Source organism: Panulirus ornatus, chromosome 7 (genome assembly GCF_036320965.1).
Source record: "Panulirus ornatus isolate Po-2019 chromosome 7, ASM3632096v1, whole genome shotgun sequence".
NCBI lineage: Eukaryota > Metazoa > Arthropoda > Malacostraca > Decapoda > Palinuridae > Panulirus > Panulirus ornatus.
In genome coordinates, this window is record NC_092230.1 from 29756296 (window position 1) to 29783667 (window position 27372).

At 42.3% G+C, this 27372-nt stretch overlaps 1 protein-coding gene and 1 long non-coding RNA gene across 4 annotated transcripts; one reads left to right on the forward strand and one right to left on the reverse strand.

Moving 5' to 3' along the window:
* Window positions 1-1384: 1384 nt before the first annotated feature.
* LOC139749483 (lymphocyte antigen 75-like) lies at window positions 1385-24571 on the reverse strand. 3 transcript variants are annotated; one of them, XM_071663401.1, is made up of 7 exons: window positions 24366-24571; window positions 10024-10128; window positions 8348-8524; window positions 5452-5599; window positions 3748-3820; window positions 1871-2170; window positions 1385-1712 (listed from the first exon to the last, which is right to left on the reverse strand). In XM_071663401.1, the coding sequence occupies exons 1-6, from the start codon at window positions 24418-24420 to the stop codon at window positions 1937-1939; spliced, it is 792 nt and encodes a 263-aa protein (XP_071519502.1). In that variant the 5' UTR covers window positions 24421-24571; the 3' UTR covers window positions 1385-1712; window positions 1871-1936. The 3 variants fall into 3 exon arrangements, with proteins under 3 accessions (XP_071519502.1, XP_071519503.1, XP_071519504.1); XM_071663402.1 differs by lacking the exon at window positions 24366-24571 and adding an exon at window positions 12864-13001; XM_071663403.1 differs by lacking the exon at window positions 24366-24571 and adding an exon at window positions 12709-12872.
* LOC139749484 (uncharacterized) lies at window positions 24535-27023 on the forward strand. Its single transcript, XR_011712979.1, has 2 exons — window positions 24535-24600; window positions 24709-27023. It is a non-coding gene; the product is annotated as an uncharacterized lncRNA (long non-coding RNA).
* The last annotated feature ends 349 nt before the right edge of the window (window positions 27024-27372 follow it).

A 27372-nucleotide genomic window follows, 5' to 3' on the forward strand; every position in this document is an offset into this window, starting at 1 on the left:
TATATATATATATATATATATACATGTGTGTGTGTGTGTGTGTGTGTGTGTGTGCACCAGCTTAGATGCTTTGCTCTGCCCGAAAAAATAATGACGGCCTTTAATGACCTTGATACAGCCATCAAGGTCAAAGTACTTCAAAACCTTACCCAGATGTTAGTTCCTCCAGGTGCGTCTAACATTGGTCTATATGTGTACCTGGTCAGTATGCCGAGTGTGGTTGTCCATCCCTTAGTGTTTGGCGAAAACCATAATGAACACGAGGTTTTTAAAACTCACTTGCGTTTTGCATGGCTTCATCATCGTGTATTGTATGTTATGTTGCTATAGCGTGTACATTAGAGGTATATATATTCGAAAATATACTATTACAACAACAGAGTTGATTGGATGGTTGGCTGTGCTCTGAGGGCTATCGTCTGACAAGGTAATCAAGGCCGCGTCAACGCAAGCTACACGCATTGAGAGAAAAGCTTTCTTTAACACTTTCTTTAGGTATTGTAAATGATTGTAAGACCACATATGCTCTCACTATGAATGTGACCACTACTACAACTACTACTACTACTGCTACTACTACTAGTACCACTACTGCTTCTAACACTGCTATCACTACTACTGCTACTACTACTACTACCATTACTACAGCTGCCATTACTACTAATACTGCTACTGCAGCTGCTGCTACTACCACTACTACTACTACTACCACTGCTACTACAACTACTACTGCTAATACTACTACAAATGCAAGGGAGAATAGAATAGTTTTAACACAGGAACATAGTAGAAAACGGCTGGGGGAGTTTGGGTTTGAAGAAAACGGAGAGATATAGGAAGAGTGTAGACTCACATAATAAATTCTCCCTAAGTGGTGTAATTTCCAATCCTTTCTCTAAAGTTGTCATTGACTAGCAACATGTTTTTCAATATTTCTTCCTTAGAATAAGAATTTCCACTCGATTTCCCAAAGTATTCTGCAACCACTAATTAGTAAAAATGAAGAAAAGGCCATATTTTCATAGGTGATTTGATCTATGTGAAGGTTTATATCATTTGGTAATTACACCACAAAGAAATTAAGTAACAAGTATGACATAAGGATTCAAGTATGTAATTAGTATATATATATATATATATATATATATATATATATATATATATATATATATATATATATATATATATATATATATGTCAGTACATACAAATTTTTACCAGCTGAACTCATCCCTCCTTTTTTTTTAGCTTTATAAACCTGTGGTCGGCATAACTCATGATACAAAGAACACAACACACACGGTGGCTTTTGTCAAGATGTTAAAGTATAGTAGAAGATAACACAAATTTAATAATATTTAACAATTAAAAAGGAATTCTATAATGTCTCTTCAACACATGTTTATTGATATAATGTCTCTTCAACACATGTTTATTAATATAATATCTCTTCAACACATGTTTATCAATATGTCTATTCAACATTGTTAATATAATGTCTCTTCAACATATGTCTATCAATATTGGAGCTATCTGAGTTCTCATTCTGGGTACCTAGCCACTAGTCAAGATACAGTGAGGGAGGAAGTCTGGTGTGAGGGAAGCGAGCGTACCTACCCATTGCCTGCGGCCTTGGGGCTTGGCCGGGAGCACACGGACAGCAGAAGTAAATCCCACACAAACATTGGATCACTCTATATACTTGCTGAACCCTGTGGAAAGGAAAACGGAGTTAATAATGATAGAAGGAAAGCTGAAAAAAATGTATATATGTATACATATGTACATATAATGTTTTTATGCTTGTTTGAACTAGTTAATGAAACGACATATTGTGACAATTGGCCGCCACTGTACTGCTTGGTTTCACCTTTACTGATGGAGATGTTCCAGGTTAGAAGAGCTTATTCTCTCTTGTGGCTTAGTGGGTGATGGTCTAAAGCAGGAGAAGCGTCGTGATCAGCAGACATGTGGTAGCAGCAGAGAGGGGAGCAGCAGCCCCGACGGAGCTCACTAATCTACCACTTGTGTCAGCAACCTCTGCTGGCACGTGAGGCAACCTCGGGCGATCTGTAAAAGGTCTAGGTGGCGCGATGTCGTCTTCGTCGTACACGTTCTCGTACGAGCTGGCGGTGTCATCCCCGAAGAACTCACTGCTGGCGTCTGGTGCCTCATGACACAAAAGAACACAACACACTATACGATGATCATTGCTGATGGGATTGTTAAAGGAAAAACTCCCTACGACTGCCGAACACAGTGGGTTTTGTCTAGATGTTATAGTAGAAGATAATAGAAATTTATTAGTATTCAACACTTTAAAAGGAATTCTATAATGTTTCTTCAACACATGTTTATTAATATAATGTCTCTTCAACACATTTATCAATATAATGTCTCTTCAACACATGGGAATGTAAGAGTACCTTGCTTCACCTAACATCTCTCAGAGGTTCACTGCGGTAGTGAGCGTGGCCAAGACAATGTGTGCTACAACTTATGACCATCCCATACATGTTTCATCATTACTAAGTTCGCTCTAAAGAACAACAGTAAGGAACTCTAAAAATGTTTTACAACATGAATTTATAAGATACCTCTCTCTCTCTCTCTCTCTCTCTCTCTCTCTCTCTCTCTCTCTCTCTCTCTCTCTCTCTCTATCTATCTATCTATATATATTTTCTTTTTTTTTTTCTTTTAAACTATTCGCCATTTCCCGCGTTAGAGAGGTAGCGTTAGGAACAGAGGACTGGGCCTTTTTTGGAATATCCTCACCTGGCCCCCTCTGTTCCTTCTTTTGGAAAATTAAAAAAAAAAAAACGAGATGGGAGGATTTCCAGCCCCCCGCTCCCTCCCCTTTTAGTCGACCTCTACGACACGCAGGGAATACGTGGGAAGTATTCTTTCTCCCCTATCCCCAGGGATATATATATATATATATATATATATATATATATATATATATATATATATCCCCAGTAGGCCCCCTTCTCTGCCTCTTCTTTAGGAAAAGTAAAGCAGGAAGGGAGGATTTCCAACCCCCTGCTACTTCCTGCGTATTCCTTGCGACTAAAAAAGGTGGGAGCGTGGGGCTGGAAATTCTCTTCTCCTGTTTTTACTTTTCCAAAAGAAGGAACAGAGACGCGGGCCAAGTGGGAATTTTTCCCTCTGAGGCTCAGTCATTTGTTCTTGACGCTAGCTCACTAACGCACCTACTTGTACCTCAACGGAACACGCAGGAGTGCCAGCTAGGGAGTCGTTTTACTGCCCAACAGTCAGTCTTCGTACTCAAACCAGAACTGTTACCTATACTTCACCATCAGTTCTTCTCAGCTTCAGACTTATGACCAATAGCTCTCACGTCCCTCACACTCTGACGTTACTATTGCTCCCCTACTTCACAACTGAATGTACCAGATTCCCTTCCCCCATACCCAGAGGCACACTCTCGCCCCATCCTCCCCTCAGGAGAAAAGCGGCAAAAATACCACGCTTTCAGGAAGCAGCAACATTTAATGTACCACACACTCTAGAACACCGACCCTACCTTGCCTGACACCTAGATATACCACTACCCAACCCCCTTACAGCACACTTGGGAGTACAATCATCCCTCCCTCACCCAGGGGTGTGAACTTTGCCCCTCTCGCTGCCTGAGATCACCAGGTACCCCCTCTGCCAAACCCAGGAGTATATATATATATATATATATATATATATATATATATACATGTTTCCACCACTCACCACGTCTTGGGGGACCTCGGGCTGTTTCTCACAGATGTAGCGGAGGCTCGCATCGCACGTCTTGGCCCAGTACCTGCCAAGTAGGTCATGTAGAGTCCACGTAACTCAACAACCATCGTCATTACTGGCGGTTATATACAATATGAGCTCGTGTATGTATTGACCAATATCTGGATGACAAATTGAATCATATAATTGAAGATTTAGGAAACTAAAGTATCCAGGAGGATTAATATGTAAAGAAAAAAAGCTAGGGAAATATAAAGATCAGATAATGGCAGTAATGAGAGAAGAAGAGTTGATTACGTCACCTTTCCCAAGACGAAGAAAACGCCAGGTATAGATATAGAAGTGGTCAAAATGGTCAAAATGGGAAGTGGTCAAAAACAGATGTAAGGAGGTTAATGATAAGCTCAGTGTGGTGTGCTGTATACCTTGTAATTGGCTGTTCATCTTACTTTGATGAGTCGAGTTATGGAGTGGAAGAACGTTTAACAGAGCACAGACATTATTTTTCATAGAACATCAAACTTCTAGGTGTTGCATTTGGATGAATGTGAATATCTGTCAGATTGGCGAGGATAGGAGGTGTTGCCCAGAGGATGGGATAAGAAGATGAGGAGCACCACTGAGGCTACTTACATAAACCTGAACTGATTAAATTTTTGCCCAATCTATTGTCGATGGATGAAGAACGTTTGACGGCGGTTCGTTTCAATGTTCCACCGTTCTATTTGCAAAGAAACCTTTTCCTACTTTACGTTACACCTTTATGCTTTGAATTTCATTCCATTTCTTCATAGCGACTGAACTGGCTTGTCTTGCAAAAAAGATTTTCGTAATCTACGTTGTTAGTTTTATCTAGGACCTGGTCCACCGTCCTTAAGAAAAGAGAGCTAGATTTTCGATCCCAAGTCAATGCAGTAGATTCCTCAGAGCCGGAATTAGTTTCGCAGACCTTCTTTGTACTTGTTCAAATTTACCTTCGTCTGATTTGTAGACCAAAAATGAACAAATATTCAAGATATGTTCTTGTTAAGATACCGAAGTATGGTCAGTGTTGCTAGATTTATCGGATAAGACTTAGCATCCAGTAACAGGAGCTATAACTCAAAGTGATTATATGATAAAAGTAATAGAAGTATTCAAAGCTGCTGTGTCAGTAACATCAGTCATAGCAGGGGAAGTCAGAGGAATCAGTAGTTGCTTCATCATCTCAAAGATACGTTACCACATTTTGTAATCTGATCACATAACGGATGTAAACAGAACCACTCATATCTACTGTGTGTGTGTGTGTGTGTGTGTATGTGTGTGTGTGTGTGTGTGTGTGTGTGTGTATGGGTGTGTGTGTTACAGTTGAAGAAAAATATCGACAGCTTCAGTACTCTGCGGGTCACCTATTCGTGCTAAAACCCCACACGGGTTTTGATCAGCACGGAAGACCATGATAGCTTTTACGGTGTGGCATCGCAAGTTTGTTAGTCTTGAGGCAAGAAGAGAACTTCCTGGTGGTAGAGCAAGCACTTGAGTGGTACAAGTGGCAGAAGTACGAGAGCTTACTGGAGACAGAACATACTCTTGAGTGAGTTGAAGCAGAAAGAGGGTGGCAGAGGACTCACGAGAGTGTGTTGGAGCAGAAATAGGGAGGCACAGAACTCACTTGGGTGTGTTGGAGTGAAGGTATGGACCCACAGAACTCACTTGAGTGTGTTGGAGCAAAAGTAAGCACATTGATTCGGTGCGTTGGTTGGGGCATGGCCCCACCACTTCCGCGGCATGGCTTCACCCGTGACCGTCCACATCCACCGTCCGGACACCACCCTCCCTGACGTCCAGTACGTTCCCGGATCTGTATGGCAACAGGTCGTCAGGTACAGAAGCATTCAGCAGGTTTCGTCAGGTGTGACAGCCAACAGTAGATTCGTCAGGTAATGGCAGTGTACAGCAGTAACATGAAGATAGCAATAGAAGCGCCCTGTATCATGGAGGGAATGTAGTAAGTTAGTGGAACAACAAGCTGTTTTAGGACAAACCCTTTCGACACTTGAGATCAACCCTGGTACCTTTGACCTTATACTTGGGCAGCAATAAAGCCCAGTATGAATCCACATACCATCTCTTTACACCAAGAAATACTAGAACTTCCTTCAGATACAGTCCTACTAGAAGAAAACAAAGTAGGTGCACTAACACATACTTCAGTATGCAACAAGGTTTTGAATAAGGAGTCAAGTAGCGAGAAAAAACCAACACGAGTTGGTTGAAATGAATATTCCAATACAGTTTTTACTGACATTTCAGATATTCCTGCCAGTTGCGAGATCAGCTATGATTTGCAGGAAATGAATCATCTATAATTGCTCTCATTAAAACGTCCCATCATCGCCAAATGAAAAGAGTAATTAACCATCATTAGTGTGACGTAGTGATGCTCAGAATGAATGTGCATGGAAAGAGGCAAATAATAGATAAAGAATATTAAAAGCACTGCATGACGATGCGGTCCATGGGCGACCATGACGGTCAAAGGACTGCATCTTGGGGAGATACTGAACGGTTCACACACCTCAGGGCATTACCAGTCAGCAGCAGGTCACAAGTCACTGTCTGACGGGAACATGCCGTACCTCATGACCAGCTGGCCTTATCTCAACCTGCGGTAAGTAAGTGCCCCAGCAGGAAATTCTTTGTACTTTTCATAAAGTGATGACAAAGGAATGGAGACGAACCCCCCACCCCCCAACTTTCCAGCTCTCTCTCTCTCTCTCTCTCTCTCTCTCTCTCTCTCTCTCTCTCTCTCTCTCTCTCTCTCTCTCTCTCTCTCTACCGCCATCCCGCCACACATGAAATGGCTCCCTCCCCGCACGCGCGCGCGAGGTAGCACTAAGAAAAGACAACGAAGGCCACATTCGTTCACACTCAGTCTCTAGCTGTCATATGTAATGTACCGAAACCACAGCTCCCTTTCCACATCCAGGCCCCACAAAACTTTCCATGGTTTACCCCAGACGCTACACATGCCCTAGTTCAATCCATGGACAGCACGTCGACCCCGGCATACCAAATCGTTCCAATTCACTTTATTCCTTGCACTCCTTTCACCCTCCTGTATGTTCAGGCCCCGATCGCTCAAAATCATTTTCACTCCATCCTTTCACCTCCATTTGGTCTCCCACTTCTCATCGTTCCCTCCTCCTCTGACACATATATCCTTTTTGCCAATCTTTTCTCACTCATTCTCTCCATGTGACCAAACCATTTCAAAACACCCTCCTCTATTCTCTCAACCACACTCTTTTTACTATCACATCTCTCACCCTTTCATTACTTACTTGATCAAACCACCTCACACCACGTATTGCCTTCAAACATTTCATTTCCAACACATCCACCCTCCTCCGCACAGCCATATAACATCGTTGGAGCCACTGTTCCTTCAAACATACCCATTTTTGCTCTCCAAGATAACATTCTCGCCTTCCACACATTCTTCAACGCTCCCAGAACCTTCACCCCCTCCCCAACCTTGTGACTCACTTCCGCTTCCATGGTTCCATCCGCTGCTAGATCCACTCCCAGATATCTAAAACATTTCATTTCCTCCAGTTTTTCTCCATTTAAACTTACCTCCCAATTGACTTGTCTCTCAACACTACTGAACCTAATAACCTTGCTCTTATTCACATTTACTCTCAGCTTTCTTCTTTCACACACTTAACCAAATTCAGTCACCAACGTGTGCAGTTCCTCACATGAATCAGCCACCGGCGCTGTATCATCAGCGAACAACAACTGACTCACTTCCCAAGCCCTCTCATCCATAACAGACTGCATACTTGCCCCTCTTTCCAAAACTCTTGCATTCACCTCCCTAACAACCCCATCCAAATACAAATCAAACAGCCATGGAGACATCACGCACCCCTGCCGCAAACCGATATTCACGGAGAACCAATCACTTTCCTCTCTTCCTACTCGTACACATGCCTTACATCCTTAATTTTATTATCATCATTATCATTATTATTATTATTATTATCATTATTATTATTATTATTATTATTATTATAATCCTTATCATTATTATTATTACTATCATTATCATTATCATTATTATCATTATTGATATTATTATTGTTATTATTATTATCATTATTATTATTATCATTATTATCATTATTATTATTATTATTATCATTATTATTATTATCATTATCATTATTCTATTATCATTATTATCGTTATCATTATTATTATCATTATTATTATTATTATTATCATTATCATTATCATTATTATTATTATTTTTACTATTATCTTTATTACTATTTTTATTATAATCATTGTAATTGTTATCATCATTATTATCATTATCATGATTATTATCATCATTGCAATTATTATTATTATTATTATTATTATTATTATTATTATCATTATTATCATTATCATTATTATTACTATTATCATTTTTATAATTGATATTATGCAAAACCTTCCCACAGTCTAGAACAAACGAATGTTCTAAAGTTATAACGAGCTGACATGAAGCACACACACACACACACACACACTATCATCCTTAAATAAAACTCACAGTTGGCGTTGAGGTGGTCCAGGAGACCCGTGTACTGCTGGGTGTTGACCACGGAGACCAGTGTAGCACGATGATCCCGACACTCCGCCATGGCTGCGTCCCAGGTCCTTGCCTCCTGATGGAAGCTGTAACAGCCGCCAGCGATGGCTCCGAACCCGGCTGCGCAAGCCACTCTACCTGTTCAGACATAATGGAGGATATGGGTACAGAAATATAGAACAATCTTAAAAGAAAATTCACAGAATAACAATCTTATAAGAAACATATACTTGTTATATGATTGTTGTTCTTCGTTCTCCTATAATTCTTCTATATTTCTGTATCCATATTTTCTATTTAGATTGTAGCTCATTCTACCCGTCACAATACTGTTAATTTGTATCACTTACAGTGTTTCTCCTTACTTTTGTAAGTTCTATGTACTGTGGTCTGTTTCTTATACACATATTGTTTGCGTTCTACTTTTCATATCCAAATTTTTGTGACGCAGTTTTTCTTTCCTTCCTGTCGATTCCCGATGGTGCCTATGTAAAGACGAAAGCTTGATTGAAATGATATAAATGATTTCTGACAACCGGTATTTAGCACCCACCTTATGGTAGAACAATATTGAGCGTGTTATTTAACCATAATTAAAGTATCAGAATGTAAGAACGTAAGAAATGACGTTGTATTTTTCTTTCACGGTTTATATCAAGAATGTAACTCCAGTTTAGTAGTAAAAGTGTTAAACTCACGAGATCTGGCAACGTCCATAGCAGATCTCTCATAGGATTAAATGAGAAGTAAAACGTAATATTCCTGACGTTCAAGTAAAATGATATTGGGAGAAAGTGACAGTTAAAAACACAACGAAACTGCATCGAGAGTGGCACAGTGAAAGAATGAATTCAGTGGAGTAATTAACCAGGAAAATTGAATTCATTATCTTGGTAATACAACAAATTGCATCCTGCATGACGCACAAGAGAGACGGGGTCATTGTTGGGTCACCTGGAAGCAAATTAGCGCAGAAATAGCTTACAGTGATGTTTGCCTGGCTGGAGGGCATAAACCTAACGTTTGTTGCAATCTCGGTAAGTCAAGCTTTGCTTTGTTACACCAAGTTGTGCTTAATGTGTCAGGCTCGTTCCCCGTTGGGGTAACGAGCCAATAACATACCTACAGGGACACTCATGACTTCACTCTCAACAAGGTCACAATAGTGGCCGGGCGCCGGTAAGAATGGGAAAGAATCTTGCGACCAAGGGAACGTGGGCTGCCGCTGTGCATGGACTCCCGCACGCCTGGAGGCACTTGATATTTATGAAAACACTTCATATTTACGGTCAGTTTGGGAGGAGTAAGGAGAAATCTATGGTTTTACAAAACACCGGATATCATTTTTTTCATTTTCTTTTCTCAGTCGTAATATCCGACTATGAACAAATATCCTAATCAAGGCCAGCCCTTAAGTACAGCATAAGAAAAGGGCCAAAGAAATTGGAAAGGATAGAAAGAAGAGGAGAATTAGTCAAAAAAAAAAAAAAATCAGGGGAAGTGAAAATCCTGCCTTTTAAAAAGAGGACAGGTCGTATCTGAAGAGAAATACATAGAGATGGTAAAAAGTTCCAGACGGGTAGAAACAGGCATCACAATGGCCCAATAGTTGAGCTTAAGGAGCACCACATACTTACTTTCCCTCTCTCGCCCGCCGGAGACGGCCCCTGCGCAGGCAAGGAGAGCCAGCACCACCCAGGTCACCATCATAACTATCTTCATCACCGTCTGTGAGAACGTATCTGTGGAGGAAGAGACAAAAGTTGACCCTCATCCACCTACTGTGGGTTACAGCACACAGACATTATCGAGGGTTCTGGTAAAACGATGCACGACGACCCGACCCCTCAGGACAATGGTGCCATAATGGCATGATGTCTACGAGGATTCAACAGCACACAATATCACAACAAATTAGAGGACCTATTCTCATAAAGACACTCCCGCTATACACACTTTCTCCCTCCATAAGCACTCCTCTACTATAAACACACAAAAAAGTAACCAAACACAAACGGAACTGTGAACACTTCACCACCTTGGCAACAACGAAAAGTGTTTGGGAAATACTAACATTTCCTCAAGTATTTTTCTTCTGTAGACGTGCGGGCCAAAGATAAACAATTATACCCAGTGAAACAAAATTCTCGAGACTTTCCCAATAGGAGAGAGTCTGCCAAAGTTGGCCCTAAAACAAAGGGAGGTTCTCGAAGTTGTCAATTTCCGTGTGTATCTGACGCGGTGTTGCCGGCAATCTTGGCTGCCTTCTTCCTTGGTTTTTGAAATACAGAAAAAAAACGAAAGTTCATGTGGAGCAGTTCGCCTATCATGATCACCTAACACAGAAAGTGTCACGCCTCTCGATCAGACGAGAGATTATCTCGGTTTACACGTCTTCACACCGACGGCATTTGACCTTCCGACCACGGATGGGATCCTTCAGATGAACAACGAAAATCAAATCGTTACTCAGTCATTTCCTACAGCCATACAGTTTCCGGTGAGCAATATCTTCTTTCGTTGACTTCAATGCAAATACCCTGACAAACTGTCAACTGGTTTTTCACTGAGATAAGCCTTGCAAAAAAGGCACCTGTCAAGCTGGCATATACGATACTATTACTCTGGGTTCCAGCGAACTGAAGAGCGCCTCTTGCTCCTGGTGAAACGTGGAACATAAGCTTGCGTCGGTCCTTTACGAGAGCAGCAGCAGCACTCACACGTTTGTTCTAAGACTGTGCCGCCGTCACCAGGAGACCATAACGACACCGTAGTGGCAGCGCCAAACTGTCTCAGAGCGTAACACCCCCAGCGTCTCCTCCCAGAAGGTTATGGCACCCGCTCACATGCATCCATGGAGGAAGATCACATGATTTCTCTCTCTCAAAAAAAAAAAAAAAAAAGATAGCGCCTTTCTTTGATATTAGCTGACACGGTACGGGCAACTGAATGCGCTAATCAACGCCATTTCATTAACGCTCTCTCTCTCTCTCTCTCTCTCTCTCTCTCTCTCTCTCTCTTCTCTCTCTCTCTCTCTCTCTCTCTCTCTCTCTCTCTCTCTATATATATATATATATATATATATATATATATATATATATATATATATATATATAAATATATATATATATATATATATATATATATACCTTAGCTTAACCCAAGCAACCAATACATATAACCAACCCCTAACCCATAGGGGAGCATGAACAGCTGGAATGACTGTGGACCGACTGCCTCAACTAGGATCTGAACCTATGCACTCGAGACTGGACGCCCCACAAATGCATTCCGGTCAGCGACGCTACACCATCAAGTAAAATCGATCGATAATAATGTTTCCCGCACGTCTCATTCGGAGGTTTCCCGAAGCATCGTCACCAAGTATCACACACTCCGTTACGCCGAGCATCAAACTACATCCACTGCGCACGACAGTAGCGTCATCCTTTGAGCGCAGTGGTACAACCCTTGAGAACGACGACTTGTGTAAGACAACCTGGCCTTTGAACCGACTCTTAAAATTGTGGGCTAAGGTCTGATTGTAATCGATCTAGATCACATTATATATCATAGACGAAACAAATGTTAATCTAATTCTTCTTTTTTTCTACTCTGAGTCAAAGTTGATTATAAAATCTAAACAATACCCTTTTTCTTTCCTCTCTTTCTTTAGCAAGAAGGTATCAAGGAACAGTGTTGCCGACAACACAACAGCGCTTGGTCTAACTTAAGCGGTTCTGAGATTCTGTACAGCCAACCCCATCACTTCCTCCTCCACCAAGTGAGGATCTTAAGTGTGCAATTCTGGGGCCAGATCCCACATGGTACCCTCCTTAACTCGTTTACACGGATACTGAACAACCTTATATCCCACGACAATTTGTTATACATCGTGTCGCTTCTTCCTCCATCTTTGTGACTTAGGGAAGATAGCGAGTTCTTTGCACATGTCGTCCTCTCTCAACATAAACCTATACTAACGAGATTGTTATAGTTTGCTGCACGTCCCACGGGTCACGTGGCTACATTTCCTTTCTTCCATCAGTTCACGTAACATGAACCAGGAGTTTCATAACGATTACGTTATGTTTGTTCTTACACACAGCTTGCCGCCAAGTCCTATGTCAACAACCACATCGAGAAGGTTTTACAGACATACACGACACACGTGTCCATCAGACTGGCAGAGGACCTGCAGATATCCTGCTCATGTGAATATCAGCGGATGTCAACGGACCACTGTGGCTTCATATCGTGCCGGCCGGCGCCTGTCTACGTTCATCACTACCTCCCAAAAGTGGGGGTTCTATTCCGCGTACCTCTGGATCACCACTTTAGTTCTATGTCCACAACATCACTACATCGAGACGAAGTGCACGAGAAGACATGCTTGAGCTTGGATGTTCAAACTCAAGGATGCGATGGTGGAGTATAGAGCAACACTGTTCTTATATTCTGCTGAAGCTTAGCTTACCGCGGGTGTGAGAGCGAGCAGCGTCCTAGTGCTGGTGGCTCCAGAGCCTTGGAGAGATTGCATGTCCGTGGAATACCTCATCCCCACCCGACCCTGCTCTGGTGAGACAACATCACGGGATGTCACTTGACCTTTGCACAGTAAAGATCACATGTCATCATGATATGTGGAGACACTGGTCAAGCCACCGGGGATGTGTGCGTGAAGGTTTCTGTCGCATCTATTGAAGACATTGACCTCTTCAGAGCCACAGCACGACCCATGAGTGACGCTTCACCCGACTTCGAAGGATCAGGCCAGAAGGCCAAGCCATCATACCCGAGGGAATCACAGTCGTACCCAAGGGTTGTATCGACTTACCGAAGAGTCATAACGTTGTACTTATGGGGTTAAGTACAAGCGCGACGAAGCCAACGATATGAGATTCATTTCGTTTTCTCTAAAAGCAAAATCTTCATCAGCAAACAAGCGTAGGCAAGCTGCCCATCGCAGAGCCGCATGCAGCTGCTGAAAAACTCCAACAGGCGAGAGCAATGAAAAATATAATTTGGCTCGTCTGTGGAGAACACAGAATGTGATCGGTCGTTTAGGGTGATGGTTTAGGCTGGTGCTATGTCCAGCGGATCTGAACATTCAGAGAGTAACGTCAGACTTGCTTGATCGTAGAGGAAACTGCGTCGAGCAGTTCTAGACGACAGGATTGTATTTCCAAATTGCTCAACCCTTTTGAGATGTACCAGACAAGTCTGGACGAGCGTCTCGTAATGCCAGATTTGGTCGACCCTTTTGAGACATATTTCGAACAGGTCTGCACGACCGGACCATTGGTCTGGAAGTGTTCCATACACAACCAAAACAATCATCCAGGGTATACTGGACTGAATACACAAGTCCCTCAGCCCACCTTCCGAACTTGTATGATTTTACAAGTTCAAACTGTCGAATCTGTGACGTCTTGCCCAAGGCATAGCTAAGAGCAGGCACTCAAACTAAGATACTAGTGATACTTGGGCATGAGCAAGTGGTACCTGTGAAGACAATGTTATAGAAATTATTAAGGGACGGAGATGAGAGACAAACACATGTTTCTATTAGCCTGAGGCCATGACAGATGATATGATGCTGAACTTATGACATGATATGACATTTTCAAGTCCCATGGGAAATGTAATGGAGGCTTTATGGTCTCACATGTGCACCAACCGTGTGTGTGTGTGTGTGTGTGTGTGTGTGTGTGTGTGTGTGTGTGTCTGTAGTGATTCAAGGTATAGTTCCTGCAATCACCTTCTCCGGTTATCACTGAGGTAAGATTGAATCATGTAGATTCAATCCACACTTACCAAACCTGTGTCTGTAATGCTATAGTGGCATGAACATGTTGTTTAAGAAAAAGAAAATCATATTCAACGAACTAAGTCTTTTTTTTCAGCTGTAATGCTAGGCAGTCTGGCGTAATAATCTCAAAGTTATCAGAGGCGTAAACTATAATTTCGGATTTTCCCAGACTACAGTTGCGTGGGATTACGTCGCAGGCGAAAAGTCACCCCAGTATACCACATCGTTCCAGTTCACTCTATTCCTTGCACGCCTTTCACCCTCCTGTATGTTCAGGCCCCGATCGCTCAAAATCTTTTTCACTCCATCCTTCCACCTCCAACATGCACTTGCATATACATATATGTACATGTACATATTCACACTTAGCCTTCATCCATTCCCGGCGCTATCTCGCCGCACAGGAAACAGCACCGCCAACTCGTGCTTCAGCGAGATATCGCCAGGAAACAGACGAAGAAAGGCAACATCCGCTCACTTCTGTACACGAGATGTCATGTGCAATACACTGAAACCACAACTCCCTATCCACATCCAGGCTCACAGGCCTTTCTATGCTTTACCCCGGACGTTTCACATGCCCAAACGGCAGGTTAACCCTGGTATACCACGTCGTTCCATTTCACCTTGTTTTGTGCACGCCTTTCACCTTCTTGTATGTTAAGCTCCCAATTGCTCAATTTTTTTCACTCCATCCTTCTATCTCCAATCTGGTCTCCTGGTTCTCCTTGTTCCCTCTCCTTCTGGCACATTTGTCAACGTTTCCTCACTCATTCTCTCCGTCACACTCTTCCTATTGTCACAAAACTTTCTTACCCTTTCATTACTTGATCAAACCACCTCACACCACTTATTGTCCTCAAATATTTTATTTCCAGCACATTCACCCTCCTCCGTACAAACCTATCTACAGCCCATGCCTCGCAACCATATGACATTGTTGGAAACACTATTCCTTCAAACATACCCATTTTTGCTTTCCGAGATAACGTTCTCGCCTTCCACACATTCTTCATTACTCCCAGAACCTTCTCCCACTACCACTCCCAGATATCTAAAACACTTCATTTCTTCCAATTTTTCTCCCTTCAAACTTACCTTCCAACTAACTTGTCCCTCAATCCTGCTGGACCTTGCTGTAATTCGCATTTACTCTCAACTTTCTCCTTTCACACACTTTTCCAAACTCAGTCACCAACGTCTGCAGTTTGTCACTGGAACCAGCCACCAGAGATGTATCATCGGCGAACAGCTGACTCATCTCTCAGGCCCTTTCATCCCCAACAGACTACATGCACGCCCCTCTCTCCAAGACTTTGCATCTACCTCCCTCACCAACCCATCCATAAACATCACGCACCCCTGCTGCAAAGAGAGCTTTACGAGAAACCATTCACTATCCTCTCTTGCTACTCGTACACATGCCATACACAATTGATAAAAACTTCTCGCTGCTTCTAGCAACTTGCCTCCCACATCATATATTCTTAGTACCCTCCACAAGGCATCTCTATCAACCCTACCATATGCCTTCTCCAGATCAATAAATGCCATATATGAATTCATTTGTTTTTCTAAGTATTTCTCACACACATTCTTCAAAGCAAACACCTGATCCACACATCCTCTACCACTTCTGAAACCACACTGCTCCTTCTCAACCAGATGCTCTGTACATGTCTTCTTCTCAATCAATACCTTCCCATACAGTTTACTAAAGAAGGTTATACCTCTGTAGTTTGAACACTCACCTTTATCCCCTTTGCCTTTATACACCGGCACTATGCATGCATTCCGCCAATTCTCAGGCACTTCCAGACACCCCGCTCCCGCCCCTTTTAGTTGCCTTCTACGACACGCGGGGAATACATAAGCAGATATTTTCCTACCCTACCGCTGGGATAATTATTATTGTTATCATTATCAACATTATTATTATTATTATTATTATTAATGTTATTATTACTATCATTATCATTATTCTTAATATCATTATCATTTCAATTATTATCATTATTATCATGTTCCCCAGACTACCATGCTGAAGTGTGAAATATAAGAAGGCATGGAATGAGTACTGTTTATATCATTATCATCGTCATCACCATCATCAACATAATCATCATTATTATTATTGGCTGGGGGTGTGGGACGAAATCATCTATATATGATTCCTTATAGTCTCACTGTCTGGGATCCAAAGGAAAAGTGAACGTGTTGAGATCGGGCGACAGGTGGAATATCTGATCGTTAGAAAGTGTGAAAGCTGGTGGTGAGTTTAGGAAATTAGCAAATGACAAACATCGTGCAAGAGGCGGTGAAAGTGAATGAACTTGAAAGAGTGATCTGTGAACAGAGATACCAGGGAAGATTAAGTGAAGAATGGAAAAGGATTAGAGTCAATGATAATAAGGATTTGAAAGCCTTGTGCAAGACGAAATGTGGGAAAGTGTCAGGAGTGGATGAGACTGCAGTTTAGTTTCCCAAGGAAGAGGATGGCTGTGTTATTGATTGATTGACTAGGCTTGTCAGTGATGTGTGGCCCAAAACATGGTCACCAAACTTGATCAAAAGTGAAGAGAAACTTAAGCGAATTCAAAGAAGAGCAACTAGACTAAACCCTTCACTCGGAAATAAGCCTTATGAGACAGACTCAAAGACTAAAGTTCATATTTTCTAATAAAGTGCAGACTCTGAAGTGATGAAATTCCTAGACAATTTCGACAAACGAGAAAATTTCTTTGCATTAAAAAGCAACTTCTTGACCAGAAATAACGATAAGAAGAGAGAAAGGAAGATGTAAAAGTAATGTGGTGAAAAGTCTTTTTACATATAGAGTGGTGGAGCAATGAGTTGAACCGCCTCCCGAGGTATGAAAAACAAAGGTTAGAAATACCTTTAAATCGAGGCGAGACTAATACCTTACTGAAATCTCTTATCATTAGGGAAGTTATATGTTCATTAATAATTTTTAGTTTTTCATAGAGTCCAACCGCAGAGCAGATGTTATCAAACTGATAAGGAACTTTTTTTTGCCATCCAAGCTTTCCCATAAAATTTCCATGGTAGTATCTTACCACAGTGCTACGTTGCATATCTTTGTACATATTACTGCCAACAGTTGAGCCGGAGGGAGAGGTGGGAGGGGAGGTATCCTGTTTCTACCACTGTACATAAAAGAGACTCTTTTATTTCTTTTTGTTTTGCTTTTATAATTTTTCTGTACAGATTATCTCGTAATGGAATATCGGATGACTTAGGATGACTTAGGATGACTTAGGATGACTAAGCTCCCCCCCTCCATCCCTCCCCAGGGTGAAAACCCTCTCTGTTTTCTCTCTTTAGGGTGATCACCCACCCTCCCTTCCACTTCCCTTCCAGAGGGTGGCCACTTTCTTTTCCCTCCCCAAGATGACCAACCTCCATTTCCACCCAAGGGTGAGCACCCTCCCTTCCCTCCCCGTGTTACCGTACTCCCGTCAAATCACCCACTCTCGAGGGTAACCGCTTCCCCTCCCTTAGGGTAACCATCCCTTTCCCTTCCCTTCCCAAGGGTGACCATCCTTCCTTCCCTTCCCGGAGTGATCACCTTTCCTTTCCTTTCCCAGCGTTAGCACCTTCCCTTCCCTTCCCAGGTTGACTGTCTTCCCTTCCCCCATCCAGGGTGATCTCCCTTCCTTCCCTCCCTGAGGTGACTCCCTTTACTTCCCTCTCCATGGTAACTGCTTTCCCTTCCCTTGCAAGGGTAAACACCCTTCCTTCCCACAGGGTAAACACCCTTCCTTCCCACAGGGTAAACACCCTTCCTTCCCACAGGGTGTCCACCATTCCTTCCCTCCCCTGGACTAACCTCCTTATCTTCCTTCCCTCAGAGTGACCGTCCCTCCCTTCCCAGCTGCAGGGTGAGCGCCCTCCCGTCTCTCCCTAAGGGTGAGCTTATTAAAGTTTTTTCCTCTCCTTCATAGCAGACTGTCGAATTTTACGAGAATATCATTAACTAGACTTGTTAGATCCTGGCACCCAGCGATGATGACAAGTCGTACAGGAAAATGAAGACTGCATGAAGATGAGGGCAAAGGAAGATGATGAAGAAAGTGAGGAAGACTACAGAAGAAGAAGAAGACGAAGAAGAAGAAGGGAGATGAAGAAGAACGCAGGTGGTGAGGGAGGGAATGCTATTTCAGTTAATGATATTGTGTGAAATAGTTGATAAAGAAGGTGAGAGAAGATCAGGAAGCAAAACAATCCAGAGAGCAAAGGCATGCAAACAGCAACAGAACAAATAAAGAAACAGAAGAACAAAACAGATTAAGAAAGAAAATAGGTACACCAAGTGAGAGAAAATATATCAAGAGAAAATAAAGACGGGGTGAGTGGAAAAACCTGGGAAAGAATGATAAAGATGGGTAATCGTGATAAAAGAAAGACGATGTGAGGAAGGTGAGGAAGTACAAATAAATAGAATAATGATAGTGTGGAGGAGGGAGGTGGAGAATAGGTAAGTTGGGGGTGACAATGTTGGTAATCTTTATCAAATAATATGTGGGATGATCAAGATTCTGGGGACATAATGAAGAATAAACACTCTCAGGCGAGAGTGTGTTCGTGTTGATGAAGATGGGTAAGGCTTTAGATACAGTATCTAATGCATAATGATGGCAAAGGACGGAAGTAATGGGGAGGAATGGCGATGGTGGAGAGGAATGGTGATGGTGGTGGTGGTGAAGAAATAATGATGGTGGGGAGAGTAAAGGCAGTGGAAGATGATAAAGCTGGTAAGGAAAAATGAAGATAGCGGTGGAGGATAAGAACTGTGAGAGGTGATAAAGATGGTGAGGGATATCTGGATGGTGAGAGATGATGCAGAAGATGAGGAGAGGGAATATAGATGGGAAGGAATGACAAAAACGTTGAGGTATGAAGATGGTGAGAGGAAATAGAAATGAAGAGGAAGGATCGGGACGGTAAGTGAGGATAAGGACAGTGAGTGAAAACGAAAATAGGGAGGAAACTCAAAATCATGTGGGAGGAGTAAGAGGATGAGAAGATGGTGAGATGCAATAAAGATGGTGAGGACTAGATTAAGATGGTGAGGAAAGATGAAGGTGAAGATGGAAGATGAAAAATGGTGGACGATGATGAAGACGGTGAAGGAGAATAGGAATGGTGAAAGAAAATGAAGATGGTGAGGGAGGATGTAGATAGTGAGGGAGGATAAAGATGGTGTGGTCGGACATAGACGGTAAAGTCAGAGGATTGAATAAAGATAGTGACAAAGAGGTAACACTGAGGATTGTTGGAGATGATGTCGAAGGACAAAGATGATGCAAGACAACGTAGGGACACACACACACACACACACAGAGCCAGACTTTGCACAAATGTCGTTGATGAAGCTGTTTGATTTGACTTCTAAATCAAACAAATTATTTCAGACAAGAAGAGATCTTCATGACTAGATGCACGGGAAGGAGGCTAGGGGAAGAAATCTTTATGGTCACATGAACTGTTGAATGGAGTTCAGTAACGAGGAAGCGGGCCATTGTGGTGGAAGCTTCTGTGATATTTACAGTGAGGGAGCAGGAGAATGGGTACAATGAGCCTCACATACAAAGGAAGGACTGAAAGAGCCAAAGACCTTCCGTATGCATCGTGGTGAAGATATAAGCGGCACTCCAGCCAAAACAAAAGTTGTCATTTGATATAGAGCAAGGAAAGAGTTCGGCAAAATAAGAATATGAAGGTACAAAGAAACGTTCCAAATACTATTGTGGACGAGTCATGAGAAAATTCAAACCCTTTTCCATAAGCTCAACAGGAGCAAAGTGTTAGGTAAAGAACAACTCATCAGCTCAGGGAATTCAGAGGAAAGATTTGTAAGAATGATTTACGGATGTGTGAGGAACTGAATGACAAGTACAAAAGTGTCTTCACAGTGGAGGAGGACACTGTAGCCCTAACATCAGAGAGGTGGAATGAGAAAGGGGTAGGTTATCAAGACCACTGAGATATTCAGAAAAGACACAAACAAAATGAGAAAGAGTCTTAACCCATGCAAGGCTCGTGGTCATAATGAAATCTCACCCTCTATGCTTGAAATACTGTTCAATATGTCGCAGGAGAGAAAGGCAAAAGGCTAAGAGAGAGAGAATGGTAATTATCATACCTATCTATTGGATGCGAGACTGGGAAGAGGTACTACCTTACAGGCCGGTCTGTCTAACGAGAGTGGACTGTAAGGTACTGGAAAAGATGATAAGAAGAGGAAACATTACCTAAGTGGCACAGAACACAATTGTAAGGAAAAGTTACATTTACCAGACCTATTAGATTTCTAAGAGAGAGTGAATTCGGTTTTAAAAAATCGATTATTTATATTTGGACTGCCAGAAAGCAATGGACACTGCACCATATGGGAAGCTGATTGAGAAGCCGGATCAACAGATAGAAATAAGCGGAAGACTGCCCTCGATAGCGAGAAAACTATGAGAAGGGACCGAAGGACGCATGTCAAAGCTCTCTAGGAATGGGTTGAGGACATGGGTGGATTACCGCAGGGTTCTGCTCTGGGCTTAATGTGAACGACTTACCAGAAGGTATGGACTCTTACCTATATACATTTGCAGATGACGCAAAGGTCATGAGAGAAATACAAAGCAAGAAGGACTTCACTAACTTACAAGGGGATCCTAAACCGATTCCAATATTGAGCTGATACACGGGTGATGAAATTCAACATGAGTTAAATTAGAGTAATGAAGACGGGAAACAGCGAAAGAAAACCTACATTTGAATACATTCCAGCAGGGAATAACCTGCAGGAATCTGTCTGTAAGAGGGATTTTAGTGGACTAATTTGAGGGATCCTAAGCTATTGTCAAGAGTCCTACATTGAGAGAATAGTAATGGAGACAAACTTTCTGCCCGCACATATTAGATTAATATTCCAGTATTCAGATGACAAAATGTTAAGAACGCCATTCACATCCTACATAAGGCGTAAACTATAAAGTGCTTCTCAAATTTGGTCACCGCACTTAAAGAAGTACAAAAAATTGATAGAGAAGGTCCAAAGGAAGGCATTGAAGACGTTACCGGAATTAAGAGAACTGAGTCATATAGATAGGCTAGCTAGAGGCTTAGATTTTACCCACAATGGAAGAAAGAAGTATGAGGGGTGACCTGTTCATAACCTTTGAGTTTTTTAGATCAGTTTGATGTAGGGATTGAATAGCCAGTGTCTAACTCGATATAAAAGATGTAGATGATTGCTTGTCTGGTATGAAAGTAATGCATAGGATGAATATAATGAATGAGGAGCGAGTGTGTGGGGAGAGCATACAAAAGTTAAAAAAAAAAAGTAATTTTATGATACAGCAGAATGCCCATGAGATGGAGCCTCACGAGTGGAAAACTCCCTTTCATTACAAATACGCAATTACAAAAAGGCGATTACATTAACACATTCACATGTACACTTATATATATATATATATATATATATATACCTGTCACCTTCTTACTGTCAAATCTCCATACTCGCTTTCTTCTAGGACTATCACCTTCATACTGTCAGGTCTCCTATACACTCACTTTCTCATAGGACTATCACCTTCACCCTTACATTACACTTGCTCCCCGCATAAAAAAGATCACCTTCATATCTCCCTCACATTCGTTTTTCCTGACCACATTACATCCTCTATTACTCCCCTCACATTATCATAACCCTCACATCCATTTCCTTCTTCATAAAACCATCATTCCACCTCATTATATCCCAGCCACCATCACTCACTCACTAACCTGACATTCCTCATCTTTCCACCAACTCCTCCCATCCCTCAACACCACACCATTCTCTGCGGAGCGGTCTAAATGAGGGGCGTTGAAAACTGTGGCAGCCAGTGACGGGGGGAGACGCTGGACACATTGGGCGACGTATGAAAGTAATTGGTACTGAAAATGTGTAGCCATCGTGAGCGTGAAGCTCTCGTAACACTTTGTGGATATGTGTGTGTGTGTGTGTGTGTGTGTGTGTGTGTGTGTGTGTGTGTGTGTGTAATTACCTATTAACTGTAATCGTCTGTTTGTACTGTACGGGGAAGGAGTTTTACCCTCGTGGGGCCCCATCTCTCGAACGTTCTTTACCATCACACAACTTTACACGGTTCTGTATGTTGTGCGCAAATAACCATTCGTTTTGTTTTATTCATCCTTCCGTAATTTCATGTCATGTCGTCTGGGTGTTCTATTCCGACATGTGTTCTATTCCGACATCTTTCGAAGAAGTGTCCATAGTTTACATTATCACTGATCTGTCTTAAAAAAACTTTAAGGCCGTGATCAGGTCACTCACATTCTTCTCTCTTAAAAGGTGAGCAGTGTTAAGGCCTCCATAGCCTTTTACCGTAACTCCGTTCTTTTAGTTCTGATAATATCTTTGTTACATTCCACTGAACCGTTTCCATTAGCTCCTTGGGCTTCTATAGGTACAGTGACCAGACTTCAAAAGCAAATTCTAGTTTTGACATTATGTCCGTATCCTTAAACTTAAATGCTGTTCTGATATTCGCTAACAGGCATTCCCTAGAGTGGGACTGTGGCGAAAGGTTGGGCACGATGGTAATTTCCCAGTCTCTCTCACACATAATTCCCTGCAGTTAATTTTCCTACTAGATGATATTCAGATCGAGGGCTTCTTTCTCTGTGTTCCAGTCTAATTACTTTACATCTATTTCGGTTGAACTTCACTATCCATGCACACCAGCTGTGGAGTCTGTTACGTTCCCCTCGTAAATCAATGCAATCTTCAGCGCTTTTCGCTTCTCTAATAGTCTTTGCATCATATGCATACCCTCTGGCAAGTCATTTACATAAATCAAGAAGAGTAATGGTCCCAGAACAGAACCCTGCGCCACCCCGCTGGTGAGCTCAACCCATTCTGAGAAGACTCTTCTTTCATGCCTCCTTTGTTCCCTTCCCCTGTGATAATCTGTCCATCGAAGGAGTCTGTCCCTTATTCCTGCCTGATGATCCAGCTTCTTTATCATCCTCCCATGAGGAATAGTGTCAAATACTTTCTGGCAGTTCAAATATAATGATGAAAAACCATCAAAACCTTCTCCCTATTCCATCTTCTTGGTGTTGGGGCTACAGTGTGTTCCAATGTGAGTTCTTCATTAATCTCTCCGCATATCAGTACATTCTCTCCTAAAGCTCCTCCATCTGAATCCCTTAGCCTGACTAGCAACTCTTAACCTGACTATTTACTTCGATAAACGTATGTTAAGAAAAGAAATTGGATTTCCTCCTGCATTGCCCACAATACTCTTTTCACTGTTGTTTTGTTCCTCCTGCTGTACTCGTTACTTGTTCTCTTATACCTTACAAATGCTGGCTGGCTGGCTGGAGTGTCGACAAAATCTTCGTCACAAAATATGTTAAGGTTTCTTTGCTTTTTGACGTCTTTTATGTAGTAAGGGTTTGTCCATTTTTTTCTTAACGTTCCCTATACAACTGAAGGTAGTGACACCCATAATAAACTCACAGAATCTTTCACCACAATACCAAGGTTTCTGACTACTATTTCTAACTCTAGTTCTATATTTACGTCACCATAGAAATGATCAAGTTCTGTCTAGTTTTGAAGATTAGAGATCCTCTTTAAGTCTTGTTTCACCTCTGATATTTTGACTTCCTCGTTTGCAACATAATCCAACTACATGATCACTTCCTCCTTTGGTTTACCATATTTGATATTCTCACTATCCATACTAGTATGAGGGAGGATAACATCTAGTTCTGATTAATGTATCAGTCCCTCTCACACTAGTATGTTCACTGACCTGCCTAAAAGGACATTCTCTTATATACACACTAAGACCTTTTGGCTCCGTGGTTCCCCGTTACCATGAGGACTCATATGTTTCATTTATGATTGAAATCTCCCATCATCACTGATCTACCTTCTCTGAAAACGACGTTTTACTACTTAATGTACCAACCTCATTGTTCTTTGTTATTATAAATTGTTATTATAATTGTTATCATAAATTTGTTCTGGGTCGTTAAAACTCATCGAAGGATCTTATGATATGAACACCGATATGCACTCTTTTCCTACACTTACCCTTCCTATGAAATCATAAGCGAAAGGATACTCACGTGTTCTCAAACTCAGTTCCTCATGGACCTGCCAGCAGATCTTTAATAGTGCCATCAACAACTTTCACGGGGACGAGAGGCATTTCCTGACAGTCATCCAGCGCCAGATGATGCAGAGCTGATGGGGATGATGGAATACCTGACCTGGCTTGGAGAGATACCATGGCTGATTGGTTTAAGGGGTTTAATTACATTTATTGTGGCGGTAATAGGAACGAAGCCCCTGATGTCGCACGTGTGATCCAGGTTCCCGGTGTACCAGGTGTGATCCAGGTACCCGGTGTACCAGGTGTGATCCAGGTTCCCGGTGTACCAGGTGTGATCCAGGTACCCGGTGTACCAGGTGTGATCCAGGTTCCCGGTGTACCAGGTGTGATCCAGGTTCCCGGTGTACCAGGCGTGATCCAGGCTCCTGGTATACCAAATGTCACGCCACCATAACGAAGGACCTCCACATCGGTTTCACGGGTATCGATCGCACCGTCATGTCCACGGCACGCTACCGTCACGCTCAAGGGTCGATCCTGCAACTCAAGTTCTTGATGTTATTCATACCATCATGTAATCAAGTCCCAACCTCCTCCGCCACATGATTCTCCCTGAACATTATTACACCTTGACACAGTCGCTGTACCACATCTTCACACCCACACAGGTATGCCTTCCTACAACAATAATACCCCTGTTTTACACCTCGGCTTCTTACTGCTTCATTTGCACCTGGTGATCATTAGGAGTTAAGGGAAGCAGTGGGTGGAGCTAGTAATGGCAGCATTTAGGGACAGGGTTGGCGGCTGTGGAAGGAAGGGTGGGTCTCACTTCTCCGACGAGAGAATGGAGCGTCAATCATTGCTCCATCATGATTGTGAGAAGTGGATGAGGTGAGACCCGGCTATAGGTAATCATCTCGCTCCGTAGTGCATCCTGTGTGATGATCTGTGACATTCTTTTTTTTTTTTCACAGGATGACTGGAGACAATCATTATATATATGACCCAAGGAAGATTCAGCATCTAACTCGACTGTCTGAAATTTGCCTTACAAGATTGATTTTCACATGCGATACTTTACTGATGCTTGAGGCGTCTTCTAAATCACAAATAAGTATGACACTCTCCTCTTGTTCGGTCTTATAAAATGATATGATTTTCTCAGTTTGATCAGTTTGCTGGGAGGAGATACCAAGTGAAGCCTCAGAAATCAGTGGAAACCAACACAACAGTACTTACCTCACCGACCTCACAACACTATAGTGATTACCTCAAGCAGAGCCAACCGACGGCCAGTCCACCGATGACCAGGGCTCACCTGCTGTTGAAGGCTTCTCCACCCTGGGGCTGCAGGAGCCTTGATCAACAAGAGGTGGCGGGTGATAACACCAGGACTTCTAGAAAATGATTCTGGGTTAATTGTATACAGAAATGAAGTATGCAATTATTCATTTATAATCATCCCATGGCCAATTTCTATGAAAGTGTCCTGGCGTTACTAACCAGGACCTTTCCAAAGGCTCTTGCAGCTCAAGGATGTGCTACTTCCAGTAGCAGGGAAATGTAAACTCCTTCAGATTGGAAAGTTCTTTAACGGGACTGTACTCCCAATGATACAACCTCGCCTAAGGTACCATTCTCATTCGAGCAGCCGAATTACGGCAACGCCATAGGATGTATAACATGTATATAGATATATACAGGGAGAGATAGAGAGAAAAAGAGATAGACAGAAGACAGATAGACAGAAAGACAGACTCTTGCTTCATGCTTCCGTCCCAGATAGACCTTCAGCCTGTTGTTTTGAATCCTCTTTGGTGTCATCTTGCTCTGTTACGAAACAATTCCTCTTCTCGTGGTCTATTCAACCTTTTAATTTCTTTATTTCGTTTAGATATCTTGGGATTCACATGACATCCTGGAGGTTAGATATCTTGGGATTCACATGATATCCTGGAGGTTATCTTTCCATCTCTCTCCAAGTCTGCCTGCTGGTCTTCTGCCCATCAGCAAACGCCGATATCCTTTAGATATTTTTTCTTTCTTCATCTTCCAATCATTCCGAACCATCTCAACTTTGCTCGGTCAGATCTTATCATCAGTTGTGCCACATTTAAGTTCATTCCACTTTCTTCACTTTGTCTTCAATCTAGCATTTCTTTATCTGGCCAAGGATGATTGTTATTGGCTTCATTTCAGCTGCTACCACACTACGTTATATCACGGGGGTTGGGTATCTTGTCTACGTCTGAGCTCCCAGTCTTCAACGCTGAGTATGAGTCTTTTATTTTATAAAGGATTGTGGACGAGGCTTCAACAATGGGGATAACGTATGCAGATGTTATCTTTCTTGAGCATCAACCATGGCTGCTCATACTCCCCATGGTTGGCAGTACCAACCATGGCTTGTAGTACCATCCATGGGTGCTAGTATTTCTTTCAGACTCGTTCGCTGTTTCCCGCGTTAGCAAGGTAGCTCCAGGATCAGACAAAGGAAATGGCCTTAACCACTCACATTTACTCTCTAGGGTCATGTATATAGATATATGTATAGATAGATGGATAAACAGATAGATAGACAGGATGGAGGAGAGAGAGAGAGAGAGAGAGAGAGAGAGAGAGAGAGAGAGAGAGAGAGAGAGAGAGAGAGAGAGAGAGAGAGAGAGATCCACTAATCTTCATTGAAGATCGCTCATAGTGCATCCTGTTTGCGTCACGCGAAAGAAACACACACACACACACACACACACACACACACACACACACACACACACAAACCATGGACAACATCCTCTTCAGCCATGTATCCTGGGCTTAAAATTTATACACCACAGACAACATCTCGTAAATCCTGGGGTTAAAACATCTACCATGCTTACTGTAGTATCCTGTTAGCATCGTTGACCACGATTCACCCATGGGTCTACGCAGGTTCGAATCTTGGGCGAAGCAGTATGACCCACACTCAACCCATATGTTTATCCTGCCCTTGGACACGGCTTGGGCTGGGATGTGTG

What these genes read in the sequence shown, in the direction of transcription:
- LOC139749483 (XM_071663401.1), bottom strand. Translation starts at nt 24,420, where the DNA reads ATGGCACTATTAAAGATCTGCTGGCAGGTCCATGAGGAACTGAGTTTG. An exon ending in GGACCACCTCAACGCCAACT is followed by an intron (nt 5,600 to 8,347) that starts GTGAGTTTTATT and finishes GTTGCCATACAG; the next exon opens with ATCCGGGAACGTACTGGACG. An exon ending in CCGAGGTCCCCCAAGACGTG is followed by an intron (nt 2,171 to 3,747) that starts GTGAGTGGTGGA and finishes TTGTGTCATGAG; the next exon opens with GCACCAGACGCCAGCAGTGA.